Below are 20,467 nucleotides of genomic sequence, written 5' to 3' on the forward strand. Positions count from 1 at the left end.
ACAATGCTTTTTGCTTTTCACAAATTAATTCATTTAGGCCTTTGCATTTGTCAGACGTTCTGGGAACCTTCTGCCAATGTTTTGTTGATTAAAGGATGTGTGTTTGGAAAGTGGGTGGAGAGGAGGGAATTTATAATTCTTAACACCAAAGAATGATTTACAATGAGGACCGCTAGCTGAATCATTCAGTATATCATCAAAGGATGAATGAAATATTAAGGATTAGCGGGAGATGGGCACTGGGTCTTAAAATCTGTGGGTTGATTGGCTCAATCACACTGGAAAAGTCTACCTCTTTCTGCAGAACTTCTAGAACTCCCAAACAAGAATAAGACGTAGAAAACCACTTTTGATTGTGTATTTTTTTCAAAGGGCTTTTGAAATACATCATTTCTCCACAACAGCCTGGTGCTACTGTCTCTATAAATTACATACCTCGTTTCCATGCACACAAGTTCCCTATGGTCATCACAACTTTGATTTGGTTTTGACTGTTTTGTTTATTTATTTATTTCGTCCTACCGAATGCATCGGGCACTTTGGAGGGCATATTTATTGTTTTAGGCACCATGCAATTTACTAAATGGTATTCTGGCTATGGAAAGGCTTACAAAGACCCGTGAGGGTGTGGGGGAGAAGTAAGTAAGCACCCATTGAACATCTTGTAGAGAATGCTTTCTTATTTGATCAATCAAGGACTCAGTCTGTGCAGGTCCATCAGAGCTATCATATAGATAAAGCTGGTGACTTTTTCTTTTTTTCTTTTTTCTTTTTTTGTGGCTCCCCGGTAGTTTTAAAAGCTATGCAATGGGAAAAACTGCTTTAAACAAAGTCTCATTTTACAAGAAGCCTCAGTACAGAATGGAATTCAAAGAATTTGGAGAGAGGGGAGGTGAAAGTGGCAACAAACAGCTTTTAAAAAGCCCTGGGAAATTTAAGAAAATAAAGCACATAATGGAAATAAAAGATAAATCCCATCTGCCCCATTGGGAGATACAGAGAGCAGGATGCTGCTTTAGCAAGGACTTGTTGAACACCTACTAGGTGCAGGACTTGTAAAGAGATAGAGCTTAAGTGTCAAGGGGCATCCAAGGAGCAAAACGGAATAATAATAACAATAATAATAATAATAATAATAATAATAATAATTCTTCTTCTTCTTTTTCTTCTTCTTCTTCTTCTCCTTCTCCTTCTTCTTCTTTTTTGAAGATTTTATTTATTTATTTGAGAGAGAGCGCACCTGCACACGTGTGGGCAGGGGAGGGGTGAGAGGGGAAGCAAAGGGGAAGGTACAAGCAGATCTGGTATTGAGCATGGAGCCCAACCCCAGGCTCTATCCCAGGACCCTGAGATCATGACCTGAGCAGAAATCAAGAGTCAGACGCTTAACCGACTGAGCCACCCACGCTCCCCAAAATGGAATTCTTAGATCAAGGAGGAATAGTTTTTCATGCCAGCCAAGAAACTTCATGCAGCTTTATGCAGATATTAAATTCCAAAAGGCAATAGATGTATTTCTTTTACTCAAACACTGGGGACAGAAAGTATTCTCCTGTGTAATTTGTTGTAAAATTCCACAGTAAAAATGTTGGTAACAAATGAGGTAATACCTAAGAAATGGTTGACAAAATGTTTATTTCAAAGAAGGAGGCTCTGGGTTTTGCTCCTGTTGTGTCTGTTGTTCCCCCCCTCCCCATTCCTTAAAGAAACTGCCCAGGACACTCTTGACCAGTTTGTGTTTGCATTAAACCATTCTGTCTTATCCTCTCCCTCACTTTCCTCCCTAAGACGAGAGCATGAGGGAGGAAGGTTCAGATGGTAGGTCTGGTGGGTCTACAAGATGGACCAGACCCTGGCCTAGGAAGCAGTGGGAATTCAGAGACAAGTATGCTTCCAGCAACCTCTCGGAGATTTTGGTAGCTGACTTTGTTTTGAGATTTACAATTAAGGAGCAGATGAAGCTAATACTGAAGCTTCTAGTAGGGGGGTTGGTGAATGTCAGCAACACCGAAAGAAATGGGGTCATTGTGCTGGGTGGCTGGGGTGGGGAATTGGGAGATGAGAAAGCAGAGATAATGAGTTTTATTTGACATACTGCATCTAAGAGACATTGTCCTATAGCCAGTTAGAAATATGGACTGGGGCAAATCTGGTAATTCTGGAAGGTGTAAAACAGACTATTATAGCAAGAAACAAGGCTGGATACTGCTAAAACTTGGCCTCTTGTTGCTATGGGCTAAGTGTTGTGTTCATTCACTTATTTATTGTACACGATACAGCTGAAGTATTTATTAAGCACCTACTTGCTGTTTGATAAGTACACACCTCCCACCCCTGATAAAACAGCTAATGTATCTTCAGGTTAAAACTTAGCTGAACATCCCACTTGATAAATGTATTCATTGTGCCTTTAGGTAACATTGTAGTTTATGGTTGAGAATATCTGGAATAGTTGTATAGACTAATATCAGTAGCAAGACAATTAAGAACTACTATTATTATCATGATTATTATTCTTGCATTTTTGTTACTGCTAACATTTATTGTGCACTTACTAATTTCCAGGAATCATTTTGTTTACATTAGCTCATTGAGTTTTCATAGAGACTCTGTGACATACTATTGAGAGTACTATTTTTATACTCCTCATATTAATGAGAAGGTTGAGTCTCAGAGAGGTTAAGTCACCATCCAAAGGTCACACAGCCAGTAAGAGGCATAGCAGGGTGCAAACCCAGATAGTCAGTGTAATTTTAGAACTTTTGCAGCTTTGCCCATTAGACAAAGAAATAAAGTATAGTGAGTAATATATCTACTAATTCTGGCATGTATAGTTATAAAGACTCTCACATTGCATACTCTGAGTTGCTGGGGGTCATTTTCTTTTTATGTTGTTATGAAATAGTTTGACAGGTTAGAACAATAGTTCTCTACGGAGAGAGATCCCCCACTCCCCCTGCCAGGGGACACTTGGCTGTGTGTGGAGACATTTTTGGTTGTCTCAACTAGAGGATGGGTGCTACTAGAATCTGGTGGGTAAAGGACAAGAATGCTGTTATGATCCTGCAATGAAAAATGGAGGACGTACAATGTAATGAACACGAAGGGCCCCACAACAGAGAATTATCCCCTCCAAGTTGGCCGTGCTACCTAGATTGAGACCCTAGAATAATTTAAAGGGAACCTTGACTGTAGTGAGAGATTGGTGGCTCAGTATTGCAAACAAAGGGCATTCACCATGAAGAAGCAGATTTGGGAGTGGGAGAAAGAGGTAAGATAGATTCATCCATCTGTTTGTTCATTCATAGATTCGCCATTTATAGAGAGGTTTCTATGTGTCAGGAGTTATGCTGGAGTGGGATGGTGAAGACAATAATGGAAGGAAGTGTGTCTTTTTGTGTTTCATTTTGTTTTGTTTTGTTTTTTTGGAGAGAAGGAGGGAATAAGGAGTAGAGACAAAGCGAAGATGGGTGGCTGTTGAAGCGAGCTAGAAGCAGGACTTTGGTGCCAAGAGTGAAAGAACTATGTTCTTGTAACAGGGAGGGAGGTACCATGCTACTTTACAGGTCTCAGGAGAATCACAGCAGACTAGCTAGGAAGCCATATGACACTGTCAGGAGCACCTGGGAACTTCTTTTTGTCCCATTTATGGCTAACTTACACTGATCCAAAGGCAGGTCTGGGGTAGGGGTGGGGGGTGGAGCAAGTGATCTCAGGGGTACACAGGCTGGGACATAAAGATGTGTGTGCATGAGTGGATCAGAGAGGCCGAGAAGCTTGCATTGCTTTCGAGTTGCGCTGCTGGCCTGTGAATAGGTGCTGGCTTTGTTTTTCCAGTAACAGCCTTTTCTGTTTCCAGCAGTCCTATGCACCAGCTCCCCACCCCATGGCTCCTCCCAGCCCCAGCACAAACAGCAGCAGCAACAACAGCAGCAGCAACAGCAGCGGGGAACAGTTGAGTAAAACGAACCTGTACATTCGAGGCCTTCCACCAGGCACCACTGACCAGGACCTAATCAAGCTGTGCCAACCGTAAGTGCCCCTCTGCTCCCCACGCCCTTTCTCACCCCCACGCTGGCTCCTGTGCTCTCAGACCACACAGGACTCAGGTTTGCACTCGGTATTCCCCTTTATTGGTGTCTCAGTGAGGAAGACTCTGTGAAGAGTTCAATTGGAGGGCTAAGTCCAGCTTATGTCAGCAAGCGGGATTTGTGTGCTTTTTGTTGGGGGAGGGGAGGTTCCTGAGCAGGCATCCCTGGGACTGCAGGCAGATACGCAGGTATTGACCAGAAAGACGATGAGCAAACATTAGTTGGGCCTTCAAGCCCCACATGGCTGGTGGAATCCGAGGTGAATTTCATAAAGATAGCTGCTGTTCTGCAGAAGCGTTAGTGAAGGGAATCTCAAAAACTTGGAAGTAGGGGATTTTAGGACGGTGACCTCCCCTGTTGCAAAGCTTTTCTGGCCAGTTCTTGGTAAATATAAGTTCAGCCAGGACCAGATAATTGGGGAATTATAAAACGAATACTCTGGTTTCCTTGAAAACATCTCTGTATACCTCCAGTGAAGCTCTTTCCCACCAAGGCCAAGAACCATACTTAGCAAGAAGTTTTGGATTTGCTAGGAAATGTGGTAGTGATTAAACGCCCTTCGGAAATGTTTTTGTTAATCTCTTATCTACCAACACTTAGGTTGTTGACTCTCTTATTTCTGTGCAAATAGAATAAACATATTTAGGTTTGCCCTCTAAATGAAATTAATAATGGATAATGAATTAAGACTCGTGGACCTGTATTTTTAAATTGCTGTCTGATTATTTTTAAAGGAATATCGGTACAGCTATTTGTCATTTGAATATGCCTTAGCTGGGTATTTTTAAATTTGGGGAAACTATTACTCAATTTTTCTTCTTCTCTTTTGCAATGCTTTCACAAGAAGGTTGAGGGGATATTTATATTGTAAATTTTCCAAACTCTAAAATATTGAAAGAGGAAAGCAAAGCGGACAGTATTTATTTGTCTTTGTTCTGGATTTTAAGATTGGGAACAAATATCAAAACACCAGGAAGAGACTGATAAACCAGAACACGAATACATAACTCTATAAGCAATTAACAAAGCAGTATGTGTGGGTTACAGTGGGTGGGGGAGGGGGGCTCTTGCTGTTGACGACCTTGATTTGTGAAGGAGGTAGGGCAAAACTTGGAAAAAGAAATATTTCCTTAAAAGCAGTTATTTAAACAAAAGGAATGTGCCAGGGCTAAGACATATAAATATATGTTAGGTTTTGGTCTGTGAAATGTTGGGTTTGGACTTGGAAGGTAAATAACTCAACTTTTTCCTGGTGTTGTTAGAAACACATAGACTATTTTGAAAAGTAAGAAATTTCGGAAATGTGAAAGATTGTGGACTTTATGTTAAAAGCTTCAGAAGAAGTATCTCTTAACGGATGCTGATAGGAAAAAGGGTAGCCATTATCTCTGACTCGTATTGAAATCTCATTTATAAAAAATATTGGTGGGCTTAAGGAAGATATTTTCTCTTTGTTCTATACCACTCAGAGAGCTTGTTGAAACACAGATTTCTGGGCCCAAGTGATAATGGCTCACCAGGCCTGGGATGGAGACCAAGAATATGCATTTCTAACAGGCTCTCTGGTATTGTTGCTGCTGGTTTTTGAGAAAGAGCACTTCTCTCTTCAATAATATGGAGACCACTGACTATTTCTAACATGTAACATTTATGAAATTAGTTTATGAAGGTAGTCGAGGTGGAGTCCTGTTCATTAAAACCCACTCAGCCACTGTGGGACTTTGAGGCGAATCACTTACTCTCTTTGAGCCTCAGTTTCCTCTTCTGAAAGAGTGGGTTGACTTTGATTATTTCTAGGTCCCCTGGACTACCGGTGGTGTGTTGGAGCTGCCTCTGACTGGTGCATTAGGATCAATCGTTAAATATTCAGGAATCCCATGTGTGGTGTGTTCCAGACTCAGTGGCTTGAAATCAGCCATGGTGGGAGTATTTACACCACAGGAGCCAGCAAGCCGTAGAAACAAGGGCAATTTAAATGTTATCTTATGTTTTTGGAGAGCTGGTTTCTGAACACACCACTGATGTAGCATTAGACTACAGATTTCTGTGTCCTGTGTCCACTTTTGATAGAATGTTGCCAGAAATGTATAAATGGAAAATGTCACCTAAAAGCCTGTATTGATGTTTTTAACCCAGGAAAGAGATTTACTGACACGGAGACATTATTTTTGAGGGAAGAAGTTCTGTTAATGTTCTTCTGTGCATCGGAGAAATTGAGAGAATGCTAAGAGTGAAGAGGGTACTGGTTACTTGTTCGTATTAGATTTTGCTGGCTAATAAGATCGGACCCATGGTATTGTTATTATAAACATGTTTGTGGGTTCTCCAGTTACTGAAGTGGTCTGGACCTGGGGTTTATTGCTCCGATTATTTTTCCTAGAGAATTTTGGAGAACTGATGTGATCAAGCCACATAATGTAGAGGGAATAGCTAAGAGATCTGGTTTTGTGTCCTGGCTCTGCCATCAACTGGGTGTGTGGCCTTAGACCAATGCCTTGTTTTCACCCTAACTTTGGTTTCCCCCATGTATGAAATAATGGGTTTACACTTGATAATCCTTTAAGCTTCTTTTACCCTAAAATTCTAATATTTCATTGCGGCCCTCATTATTATTTAGTGGTAAAATCTGCTCTTGGATACTTTTCTATCTTTCCCCAACCCCGTTTTCCAGTGTTGGCAGGGCCACAGCCTGAGTTGGTTTAGCTATAGTGGTAAGACCTGTTATATGGGGGTGCCTGCGGTAAAAGACCGATGCAGGTCACTTGTAAAATCACGTTTCCTCTCTTGTAGAGTTGGTCTCTTGCATCGGTCATTAGTATTTTACATTAATAGTTTTCTAAAGATTCAAATCATTTTATATTCCTATTACTCATCCAACACTTTAAAAACATCTTACCTACAAACATAAGATTTGTAGGTTTCAATGAACTTGCCACCAGGATTGATTTTTCATGTTTATTTCAATGGAATTATAAGTATTTTACAGTTAGTATTTCCTTATATTATAGGAAATGCAGTATTTGCTAATAACCATAGTAATAAAATAATAGAAAAAACAGAGATATACCAAAAATAAGCAGAGATATATTGAATTATCTGGTATTACAGTACAGTAATCCATATTAATACTAATGAACGGCAAGAAAATGATATTAAAGAAAAGAAATTACATTATTTCTCAATGTATAATCTGAGAGCAAAGTCTTATTGAGGGATTCTATTCACATTCATCATCAAAGCTTCTATGTTCAGATCACAAGTAAAATCAAGGAAAAGAAAACAAGACTAAAAACTGATTTCACTCATTGGGAAACCTCTCTAGTTATGTTTCGAATGAGTACATCACATGGTGTGTCTAATAGGAGATACTATAGTTAAAGACTTTGTAACGTGACTTGAGAAAGTTCAAGGAACTTTATTGTGTTCTCAATCAAGAAATATTTACAGAGCACCTGTGCCGCATGCCAGATACAGTGCTGAAGACTCAGTGGTGAGTAAATTTAGACAAAGGCCTTGCTTTAGCAGAGCTTATATTTTATTAGGGAAAATAGACATCAATGAAATAATCATATAATTAGATATGAAATTTCAACTAGGGGCACCTGGGTGGCTCAGTCGGTTAAGCATCTGACTCTTGATTTTGGCTCAGGCCATCATCTCAGGGTTGTGGGATAGAGAGAGTCCTGCATTGGGCTCCACACTCAGCGGAGTGTCTACTTCTCTCCATCTCTGTCTCCCTCTCCCTCGGCCTCTCCCACCTTTCTAAAAAACAAAACAAAAACAACACAACTATAAATTCAAAAAAAAAAAAGGAGAGGAACTTGGAACCAAGAGTCTTTATCACATGGGATCTACCTGAGTTAGGGCAACGAGCAAAGGAATCTCTGAGGAAGTGACAATTGAGGTAAGATCAGAACGAAGAATATGTTTTACAAGTGGGGAAGGAAGGTAAGAGCGTTCCAGGCAGAGCGTCATGTGTGTAGAGCCAATGGTTGGAGGGAGCATGGCAAGATCAAGGGGCTGAAAGAAAGCCAGTGTGGTTATAGCAGAGACAGAGAGGTAGAGTATGGGGCAAAAGGAGCTGGAAATATGGAAATATGGGATAAGGTGATTTCTTTGTGGATCATGTTTAAAAAATGTGTTTTATGTTAAGAGCAATGGAGGAAAACATTGGCTTATCATAAACAGGAAGGTGACCCCGTCAGATTTTAGTTTCAAAAAATTCCAGCTGTGAAGTGGAAAGAAGGCATCCCGTGAGATCAGGGGACAATCAGGGTAGGAATAGTTGAAAAGCAAGCTGGAAGAATAATTTAGTCAGAGAAGGTGTGAGGGTTAATAATTGTGGTGGTAGACTAGTTATGTGTGGTGAAAGATGTCTTTTTTTTAAATGCACTTATTTTTCCATGAAAAAAGAAAGACTTGAGAGACAAGTAATCAAATGAACTCCGAATGAAACGGTGAAGTGGCACGGAAGACCCAAATCAGTGATTTTTTAATCTCTTTTTCGTACCTACTCATGAATGGGCCATCAAGATATTATTAAACACTTAAGGACTGCAATATTAAGAGCAGTAAGGGCAAACGTAATGAAAATCAAAAACTCCTATTAACTATACAATTATAATCGTGGGAGGGGTTCTCTTTTGGAGATCATGGGTGGAATTCTTGGATTATATACCCTTTGTGCTTATCTCAAGAGGAGGAGATGTGGGGAAAGATAAATTTGACTTGAGAGGAGAGAGAAAGAGAAAGTATTGCAACTTCTGGACCAAAATTTGGGTGGTATAATCATTTTTTACATGTAAAACTATATTTCCTCTCTCAAAAAAAAATTGGTAACTTCTCCGATATGATTGTAAACGTGATATTGAAATTACTCTTAAAAAAATAAAACCACATATTTAACATAATAGAATTTAAAATCGAAAACAAAAATCATGATGCATTTATATTTTGTACATCTACAATATCTTTTATCTAACCAACCTTAAGACTTTAACTGATTTTAACTAATACATTGCCCTGAGAAAGCTCTGGCCGTGTATTGCCTCACTTCCAGTGTTGAGGACAACACTGCGGGGGTACAGAGTGAATTGTTCTTCTGTTACAAAGTAAGCATGCGGAAAGTGCTAAGGCCACCTGAGGCAGAACGAAGGGAAAGTAGGGAGACTCTTGACTAGGTGCACACGTATTTCCAGTCATCACCAGAAGACCAGAAGTCTGCTGTCCTGCCCTTCGTTTTTCTCTGTAAATGTTCTCTTTGCTAAGTTATGACACCCTAGCATTGCTCCCTTTAAAATGAAGCTGTAAATGTCGCTTTAGCTTTTCACAAGAGAGGAGAAATGCCCCGGATGAAAAGCCAGACCAAAGTAAGAGGGTTTGAGCTCCAGAGCTGAGGGTCTGCCCAAGCTAATCTCCCCGACTTTCACCCAACCCTGTGGGATGTCTGCTTAGGGTGTGTGCGGGACGCTGAATAGTTACAGCAGACTCAAGTGTCATCCGGGCTCCGAGTGCAGAGTCCATTATACATGGTGTCAGACAGTTTTGACAAATGCACCGACACAATCAAACCTTTTATCAATTTAAAAGTAACCTTGTCACAGTAATCTGTCAAACTGTTCAGATACAACTAAAGGAAAACAAGTCATCATGCACTCCAGAGTAACGGAGTAAATAAGAAAAATGTGACTGGAAATTTCTTTTAGTTCTTTCCTACTGTGTCAACGAAGATTTAAAAGTTCCCTCTAATAAGACCCAAGGAAATTTATTAGTAGCTTTCTCCTGAAAGTCAGACTCAAATTACACGCGGCTGCTTTTGAGGTGTCATAAATCTGTATGGAGGCAGGTGTGAAAAGGAAGTGAATTTGAGGATCTCTGAACCCTCCTTTGTGTAATTTAAATGAGACAGTGCCTTTATGGTCCAAACTAGATGTCTAAGTCATTGAGTCAGCATAGATCTGATACTTGATTACATGTATTAATTCAGATTTATGTACAATTATATTTGCCAACTATGAATTATAAACCGGACATAGTATTTGGCTTGTAATTAATTGATAATTATCATTAATAAGGAATCATTATGTTTATATATATTAGCAGCATTTATTGTGTATTACGTAACACATATTCTAAGTTTTTATATTACCTCATTTAATGCTCAAAATGGCCTTATGGGGGCACCCATGGTGGCTCAGTCGGTTAAGCATCTGACTCTTGGTTTTGGCTCAGGTCATGATCTCATGGTTTGTGAGATTGAGCCCCACGTCTGCCATTGCACTTGCTTGAGATTCTCTCCCTTTCCCACCCCCCCCCCCACCTCATGCTCAGGCACATACGTGCCTATACTCTTTCTCTCTCAAATAAATAAATAGATCTTTTAAAAAAGTCTAATGAAGTGGGAACAATAATTACTGAGTAATAGTTGAATAAACTGAGGCTCAGAAAGGTTAGGGGCCTTGTTGTCCAAGTTTATGCAGCCACCCGCATTCAAAACCAGCTTGGACTTCAAAGCTCTTATTCGTAACCACTAAAACATTCATTTAATGAGAATGAGGGTGGCATAAGTTACATGAGTTCTCACATCCATGGACACCTATGACAATCCCTTGAGGAAATTTAAAAAATATTAATGTCTGAATCTCACCCCCAGGGATTCTGATTTAACGTATGAGGGGTCTGCTTAGAGACTAAGATTTGTCAAAGTCAGCTCAGGTAATTCTAATATGTAGCAAAGTTTGGGATTCCCTGGAGTGAATTATGCTCATGCTAATCGAAAAATATAATTTAATCTTCTGTTTTAACTTCTTTACTCTGACTTGCATAGAATCTAGCAACTTCTTAGGAGCTACAAATTTGTTTTCAATTAACCAGAAGACTTAAAAATAAATTTTATTAAGATAATTTTGGGGTGAATTGGATTTTCCAATTAAAAAAATGGGATTTTTAGATTTAGGCATGGAAAATCAAGCCCTGAAAGAGGGCTCTAAAAGCACTTTAAAGAATGTCCTTGGAAGGATCTCACTTTCCTTCTTCACACAATTTTTATTAAGTCAAACATTTCTTTAACATTACACTTTTAATAACATTTGCATTTAATTAATGATTGAGCAAGGAACTCTTCCTATTTTGACTCATGTTATTAAACTAATATATATTTACATTTTTCTTGCTGACTATAGTCTAGTGAACATATCTAGTAAATGATAAAAAAGTAATCCTCCGGCGCTTGGGGGGCATCCTGGAAATTATTGTCCTGATTCATTGACCATTCTTTTGTTATTGTTTTTATTACTTAGGATGAAGAAGATTCTGTTGAATGTCTGTGATTTTTCCAAAATCTATTTATTTGAATTGCTGATATCTAATACTTCTTCCTAGAAACAGAGAAGAGAAAAATAAAAACAAAACCGTTGAGAGCACAAGTTAACATAGGTTACTGTGTTGGTAGACACACAAAATAGCTGGGGATGAGGAAGAGTGTGATGAACTCTCTCTGGATGTGCCAACTAATGGCCTGGAGCTCTGGGAGAAGTAGAATTCCATGCAGGTATCTTGCTGAGTTCCTGAAATTATGAGGAACTTGAGGTTCAAGGGCAGGACTCCTTGCAAGCTCAGAGGGCATCTTGGTTTTTGGTTTTCCCAGTGATATTCTAATTGCCAAATACAGTTGACTTTTTTAGTCCTTATCTTATTTGATCTCTGTGTTACTTAACCCTGTTTACCTCTCTCTTATTCTCGAAATGTCCTTCCGGGGCTATCAAATTCTTTCTTGGGTCTCCTCTTACCTTTTGGAGATTCTTCTTTCCAACTTCTCTTTATCTGTCTTCCTCTTGAATATTTTGCTGTTTTCCAGAGTTTGGACCTTCTCTGTTCCTGCTTCACAAAGTCTACTTAAATAACCTCAGCTGTTCTGATGATTATTAAATCTACATCTCCAGCCCATGGAGTCTTCTCTTAGTCCTAGATCCTATCTCATTATCACTGAAAGATTCCAAATTTGTATCCCAAGAGCTATCAAACTCATTGTCCAAAAAAGGATTATTCTTAGACTTGTTCCTTCTTCAGTGTTCTCTTTCTCTGTAAATGGCACCACCATCCACCCAGTCATTCAGATTAAATACAAAAACAAACAAACAAAGAAACCCTTGGAGTCACTTCTTTTGCCAGCCAAGAAATAGTTGCCAAAGTACATAGATTTCAATAGCTTGGTATTTATGATATCCAACACCTCTTCTGCTTCACTACTGCCATTGTTTATTTACTCATTTATTCAAAGGTATTTATTGAATGTCATCTAGGTGCCAAGCACTCCAGATACCTTAAGGACTGGTTAAGTCTTGGCATAGAGCTTACATTCTCATGGAGAGACATAATACACCAATAAATGAATAGTTAAAGAAAACATCAGAATATGCCATGAAAAGAAGGTTGAAATACCATGAAAAGGAGGTTGTAAGTAATGACTGGCAGGTTATTATAGACTGGGTGACCTCTTTGAGATGAGCTCTCAATTTCAAGAAGGAGCCAGGCATATGATATTCAGAAGGAAGGGCATCACAGGCAGATGTAAGCTTGTACAAAAGTCCAAAGGTGGAAATGAGCTTGGTGTATTCAAGGAACATAAAGGACAGAATAACAAAAGAACAGTGAGTAAGGGGAGGTAGGGATAGTAAGAGATGAAGCAAAAAACGTGCACCAGGGCCAAATCAGTAAGGTTTTGTGAGCCAGAGTATGGAGATTATATTTTATCCTAATTTATTAATTTCATTTAGCAAAATCATTCTGGCTACTCTGTAAAGAATGGATTTAGGGACATATGAGAGCAGAGGCATGCAAATGAGCAAGGAGGTCATTGTGGAAGTCCAAGCAGGAAATGGTGATGGCTTGGAGTAGAATCATAGTGGTGGAAGAGATTAGATATGATGGATTTGGGATATATTTTGGAGACGGTTTTGATGGAAGTTACTAATGATAGACATTACTGATATGGCAGGGTGGTTAGAGAAAGAGAAATTAGGAATAATTCCTCAGTTTTGGCTTTAGCATCTTGAAAAAGTACAGGGCCATTTCATACAATGGGGAGAATTGTGGAAGGAACGATTTGGGGTGGATAGAAATCATGAGTTCTCCTCAGTCTTGTTATTTTTGAGATCCTATTAGACATCAAAAATGAGATACCGGTTGGCAGTTTGATATATGACTAGTTTCCAAAGCAGAGGTTAAAGTAAAAAATATAGACTGGGAGTCATAAGCCTTATAAGTGGTCTTAAAACATACACCAATGTTAACAATATAGTGCCTAATATGTGCTGAACATTATTCTAAGTAGTTTACATATTACACATGTTAACTCGTTTATACCTCGTGGGCAACCCCCATTTTATAGGTGAGAAACCAATGACATGAAGAGCTTAAGTGACTTCCCCAGTATTATACAGCTGGTAGTTGGCAAGTCCAGGGTTTAAATTAAGGAGTTTGGTTTAATAGTTCGCCTCTTAAACATGATTAATATACAGGGTATGTACACAGCAAGAGAAGTGGTCTCACAACTCAACGTTCTAAGATTCTGAGAAGGACAGAAGCCAAGAAGAGTTTAAAAAGGAACAAACAACGAGACTGAGGAAAACCAGGAAAGCAGGAGAGTGGGGGGAATAGGAGCCAGGGGAAGAAAGTATCTCAAGAAGGCGGAAGGATCAAGAATCTTGATTACATACTATTGAGAAGTTAAAATATATGCTAACAGAGAAATGACATTGGGTTTGGCAACATCAAGGTCATTGGCAAGCTTGACCAGGGCAGGCTTTGTGGGGGAGTGAAAACTGAAATCTATTTGGTGGGCCTTTCTTCAGGGTCATTACCTGACAATCCTTCCAAGTACAAATGCCTGTCTGTCTTTTGTGCCCAAACCATACCTAAATAGTCTATCTTTCCTAACACTATTTTTCACTGATCTTCTGGTTTATTTCTCTCTGTCTCTCTGTCTCTAACTCTCTCTCTCCTTCTCCCATTTTCCTTAACTACGAGCTTTTTGAGTACATTTATCTTGTTCGTTTTTGTACCCTCAGTGCCTAGCACAGTTCCAGATATTTAAGTGGAAATGATAAATATTTAGGAACAGAAGAAATCCTGAATTCGTCAGTAATATAAAAATGACTATTTTGGACTTATATCATGAAACTTGTTCTGGGGTAGACTTTAAGTTCATAGGGGGAGACATAGGAAGCAGGGTTTCCCTCAGACCATGCATTCCAAATTGTTCCACCAGAGTGAAAGAAGAAAGGTTTCGAATTACAAGCTCTTTTATTGCCTGGTTCCCAAGGAGAGTTTTGGAGGCAAGCCTCTGTATAACTTGAGTCCCATGTGTTTCAGGAACAAAATAAGGATCAATACTTTGCTTACTCAGTCAATAGTGCTACTGAGGTGGGAAATAACCATAAATTTTTGCCTCAGCCACCAGGTTTCAGCTGTCAAACAGATCACAGTGTGCCACTAACTGCTAATTCCATACCTAATGCAAAGTAATCTGGGCTCACTGAATGGTGTTTGTGGAAATTTTTTTTGGCTTTGGAGTCTTTCTGCAGATTTTTCTTTGCAACCAATGACTTTTGGGGGCACAAAATTGGAGACTCTTGAAAAAACACACAAAGCATATCTGTATATTTGTCACATTTTAAAAATGACAGCTTGTAGTCTGAAAATTGGCAAGAGTATGATCTGTATATGTAATTTAATCATAATTTAATCAGATGATTGCAAATAAGTAATCGTTACAATTTATTCTTAGAAAGAAAATTTGGAAAAAACCTTTCTGCTCTACTTTTCAATCTGTTATCATATTCATCATATCTTTAACACTGGGTGTCTCCTGACGAACGAGTATCTCACACAGTGAACATGCCCCTAAAATTTTTCTAAGTAGATTTGTTGTTTTAGTTTTTCAATAAACATTATTGAGAAGTAATGCTAAGTACATTATGTTAAGTGTAGTATTTGATGACTTTATGTAGTAAGCATGACAATCAAAATGCAAAATCTTTTCATCATCCCAAAAGCTTTATAAAATACGATCATATCCTACGAAATTCACAATTTGAAATCACCCTACTTAAGAAGGCAAGGAGGCGGCATCACACCATGAAAGTAACAGAGAATTTTGAGTCAGTGGTGAGTTCTAGTTAATCTCTTACTAGTTGTGAAAGTGTGGGTCAAGTCATTTAGCCCATCTGAGCCTATGAGTGACTGATACATATTGAACTCTTAATAAAAGGTAGTTATTATTATTAATTTATACAATGGAAAAAAATCCTTATTGTCATTCACATATACATGTATAAGGACTAAATTTGTTTAAGGACTAAATTAAGTGGGGCTCACCCGTAATTTTAGAGTCTATGTTCAAACAAAACACATATTTTAGTTTTTATATTATTCCTGTCTTATTTGTCTCAATGTAACAGTGAATCCTTGTATTATCTTACGATAGTTTGTGTTATCATTGCTATTCATTGTTTAGTGATGCATTTATCCTATAAAAATTCACATCAGGATAAATATACACCATTTAGGCTCTATGTAAAGAGGAAAATTAAAATATAGTTCAAAACAAATTTTAAAACACATAGAGTTTTAGTGCATAAAATATGGCCTAATGATATGCTTTAAAAAATAAAATGGAAGTTCTCAAATCAAATTGATGCCAAGCATTTTAGCTCTTGAATATAATAAAGTGGTTTAAAACATATTTGACAGTTGCTATCAATGTGAATATATTAATGGTATTCTGATATCATTTAGACTTTATTGCTGAATCAACAAGTTGCATTTGGTTTAGCTTGAATCAGTTCTTATCAACTACATTTTCTTACAAAGTATATATTTAAAAAGTATTTCCTCAGTGCTTCCATTAAACAAATTTTAGATACTCTTTTTTTGTTTACTAGAAACCTCTATTTATTTAAATATCTACACTAAATTTCGAATCAGGGAGACATATGCTTAAATAATAACAGTTACTGAAACATTATTTTCATAAATATTCTTTCCTGTCAAACTTGATGTAGGTTGACCTCTTTCTCAGAAAATACAGAAAACCTGTTATTTTCATTCTCTGTATATGTAGCCTTGTCCTCTTTATATCATAATGAGGACCACTCAGGGTTCAACTCTCAAATCTGTCATTTATTAGTTACGTGTCTTTGGACAAGTTACACTATTCCTCTGTTCCTCAGTTCCTTTCTGTAAAATGGATATAATAATGATAACCTCCCTTTCAGGGTTGCTAAGAAAATTGAGTGAGTTAATACCCAGGAAGCATTAAAATAAAGCTTGATATGGAATAAGCACCCAGTGAGTACTATGCATGTGAGAACGTTCCCCAATATAAACTGAAATTCATTTGCTCCCAATGTGGACATTCTGTGTGAAGCTGGTGGTCATTTTGCTCAAACGATTTCTAGCTCTGTACTAAAATTTTGTATATCATACTATCCCAAGTCTCCCCCCCACCCCCCAAACATACACTCCCAGTTCTGGTGTTCTTGTGATTCCTTCTAGACTTTATCTATGTAAACATGATTGTCTGCATTACCCAGGACCCAGACCTTGGCTGTTGGTAATTGCTGCCCTCTACACAAGAGTTTTCAAAGGCATTGAACCTGACATTGATTCGTTACCTGAAGAATTGAGCCTTGCTGATTCTTGCACAGGAATCTTGGGAAAGCAACCAAGTTTAAGATGAAGAGCTGACCTGTTTCACCGATTCATGCTTCGGCATTACAGAGCGAGCCAGAGGCGTGATCTGCATGTCTCAACATAGAACCATGCCACAGACACACAGTGAACTCTGTGATCACTACAATTACCGGCATGCTTGATTGGATAAGGTGTCCTTATGATACTTTCAGGACCACAAACCAGACAAAGGCCGTAAGCAGTTCAAGTAAGAACTAGAAACGAGGTTATCAGAGAATAGTAAAAGGCTTCCCCAATTTCAAAATGTAAAAGGGGAGTCATCTTGCACTAATAATGAATGACACGTCTGAGAGAGGGAAAGGAGGCATATTTCCTGGGAATGCTTTCATGTCAGGATCGTTTTGTCTGAGTGGAAACTGATTTGCTGTGGGCCTTTACATAAACAGTCAGTTCTTGGTTCTCTGCCTCTGTATGTGACTCTGTTTTCTCTAACTCTAAAGCGAAAGGGTCATATTTATTAGGTTACAACTTCACGCTAATTCTGTGGAAGAGGAATGCGTTCACATTCATGGCATATTTGAATTCCAGTGAAAAGAGCAACAATTATAGTGAAAGTGGACATTTTCATGAGTGTTCTGTCCCAGATATTGTTGTAAGCACTCGTCAGGTAGAGTGACCAGCTGTCTGTGGCTTGTCCAGGACTTTCCCAGGTTTAGCAAGGAAGTCCCACATTCTGGGAACCCCTCCATTGCAAGCAAAACCAAATGCTCTGTATAGGTATTTCATTTAATGATCAACTCCTTCCATTTCCAATGAGCTACTGTTATTCTCTTCCGCAGCAAAGGCAACTAAAGTGCAGAGAGGTAAGGTCACTTGAAGCTTTGTGTAACTACCGACATGTCCTACAAGTGGCTGAACGGGATCTCGGATCCAGGCAGTAGAGCCTACTTGCCCCCTCTTTACTTGGTTCACTAGTGGAATAAACACACGTGTTGTAGAACCAGACCCTTCTTATCAAAACTTGGCCTAGAACTTGGGTACATCAGTCCCTATGGACGTAGAGAGTGGGGAGAAATTACTTCCCCGCCATTCCTTGCTGACACCAAACCATATTGCAAACTCCAGTCTCAGAAGTGCCTGTCAGTGGGCATGATAGAATGACTTTCTGGGCCACTACAGACAAATTAATTAATGACTTAGAAACTTCTGCCAAAAAACATACCTGGAACGTTCAACTGGTGTAGCACTTTGCCTAATAGCTACCTTACTAATGTTGAGTGTCTCGTTTGGAGGGAAAGTGTTAATGACCTTCCTCCCTTTTTAAAGAAAGCATGAAAAACTCTTCAGACAAATTATGATAAAATGTCTGAGAGCATGAAATTGTGTTTTAGATGGAAGTCACCATTTCCTGATTATCGGTGTGATATAAACACCCTTTGATATAGTTTTATCCCTCCCATCGCTCTCTGTCTGTGTAAATGCCAAATGTTCCGAGTAGAATCATATAATTCCCAGACTTAGAGACGTAGAAAAGCAGTCACATAACAAAAACGGAGGATGGTCAACAAGGTATTACCAACTTTTAATTTTATTCAGCAGTGAATGATACTAAACAGAATGCCTGCTCCCTATTATTTACTAGCACATAGATCTATTAGCATAAATTTACTACCACTAGCACCTTTTTTTTTTCAAAAGATCATTTTCATACTAAAAGGGCCATCATCTTAGTGTAAGGCAAGAAAGTTAAACTTTGGGGCGCCTGGGTGGCTCAGTTAGTTAAGCATCTGCCTTCGTTCGGCTCAGGTCATGATCTCAGGGTCCTGGGATCAAGCCCCGCATCGGGCTCCCTGCTCCGCGGGGAGCCTGCTTCTCCCTCTCCCCCTACTGCTTCCCCGGCTTGTGCTCTCCCTTTCTATCTCTCTGTCTCTCTCTCTCATATAAATAAAATCTTAAAGAAAAAAGAAAGTAAACTTTATCTCAACACAGCTCAAAAATAGATGTTTTATGGATCACACGCTCTTGTTTTTTGGTACCAGTGTGTCAGTTTGAGATGCCGCGGTCAGTGCAAGACTATGTAGGACTCGGGTTTCCGACTCGCCCAGTTTCGTTTTTACCACAGTCATCGTAGAATTCCAGTTTCACATCCCTGTGTTGACAGAAATGCTAGGAGCATACTTCATGTTATTTCACTCATTGGAGAGTTTTCTGGGCAAAATGAGAGAAGCTGAGGAACTCCAGCCCCCAAGGTAGGACCAAGAAGGAAACCAGCTGTAGCAAGCTTAGTGTCTACCTAGAATGCCCAAGGCAGGGGATTCTCAGCTCAGGGGTGCTTACCCCCTACTCCGAGCTCCTGCTGGCCAGTAAGGAATGGTTGGCAGTGCATTTGAAAGGCATACATTTGGTCCAGGTAAACATTGCTAAGAATAGGGAAGTCTCTTTGTAGCTCTGTCACTAAAGAGCTCCATGGTGTGACAAGTCCCTTTATCTTCCTGAGCCTCGGTTGCCCCTCTGGCTTTATGACCTTCCAGACTCCTTCTGTTACAAAACATACAGCTGTTTGATTTTCATTTTTCTGAGAGCCCTGCTTTCTGCTAATGAACACTATGTACCAAAGCGTTTATTGGTCTTTACTGAGTAAGTAGATTTGTCTTTTCAAGTATGACATTCAATTTTACCTGGATTTTAGTGACACGGTTTCACCTAAATTCAAAATCCTACATTGCCTTTGTGCAAAGAACCACTTTGTGCTAACACGAATTATTAAAACAGTGAATTGCTGCAAATATATTACTCATCTTTTGTTCCTGATGCCTCATTCATAGAGGTATTTATGGAAATGTGGCTAGTTTTCCAAAGCAAGTCCTATGGCTAGTAGACATCACCATATGCCCCACACACAGACACACACACACACACACACACACACACACACACACACTGTGTCTATATGCTTATTAACACTTTAATATTGGGAGACTGTAATTTTCTTGAGAGCGTGAATGGTGTCTTCTTCACCAATGTTCCCCAACATTTAGCTCGATGCCTGATACATGTCAGGTGCTCAGTAAGAATTTGTGGCATGAACCGTTAAGTGTTGGAACAAATTTCCAGAGGTCCTATGGATACTTCTTACATCTTAAACTGTTATAATTTTCACCCCTTAAGACAGAACGGGAAGAAACTGCATCCTATAGAAATCAAACTTCAGAATAACTAATTTGTATTAATACCCCCTTTGAATATTAAAACTGTAAGACCAACCTTTTGATAACTGCAAAATGCTGAGCCAAACAGTTGGAGAGGTGTAGATGGTGAAGAGAGTGAAACAAGAAAGAAATTCTTATAGCACATTGTCTTAGGTACTTTCAAAAATCAGTGTCAGCTCTCCTCTTTGGACTTTAAAAACAAAACAAAACGAAAAGCCAAAAAACAAAAAAGCAAAGCAGTAAAGGACATCAGAGAAGAGTGAACAGACAAAAGACTAGTCGTGTTGTTGTGGCACATCTGACGTGAATGGTGTGACCAAAACCTGGTATAACTCACAAGTGCAATAGTACAATTTGCTTGATCGTCTTCGTTTACCCTGAGAAAGGAAAAAATAAAATAAAATCCTATAACTGCATAGTGAGTGCTATGAGAGATATTTGGGGCCAACAAAAACCAATTGGACCATGAGCTTG

General features: G+C 39.0%; 1 protein-coding gene across 6 annotated transcripts in view; it reads left to right on the forward strand.

Moving 5' to 3' along the window:
• RBMS3 (RNA binding motif single stranded interacting protein 3) overlaps window positions 1-20,467 on the forward strand; it is a 672,596-nt gene that overhangs the window by 140,604 nt on the left and 511,525 nt on the right. For 4 of the 6 annotated variants that reach the window (XM_008709549.2, XM_008709575.1, XM_008709554.1 and 1 more), the window contains exon 2: window positions 3,860-4,032. In XM_008709549.2, the coding sequence (XP_008707771.1) occupies window positions 3,860-4,032 (173 nt within the window). The remainder of the gene's footprint in view (window positions 1-3,859; window positions 4,033-20,467) is intronic. The other 2 variants (XM_040636892.1, XM_008709559.1) reach the window with 1 other exon arrangement.

This window comes from Ursus maritimus, unplaced genomic scaffold (assembly GCF_017311325.1).
Source record: "Ursus maritimus isolate PB19 unplaced genomic scaffold, ASM1731132v1 scaffold_20, whole genome shotgun sequence".
In the NCBI taxonomy this organism is placed as follows: Eukaryota; Metazoa; Chordata; class Mammalia; order Carnivora; family Ursidae; genus Ursus; species Ursus maritimus.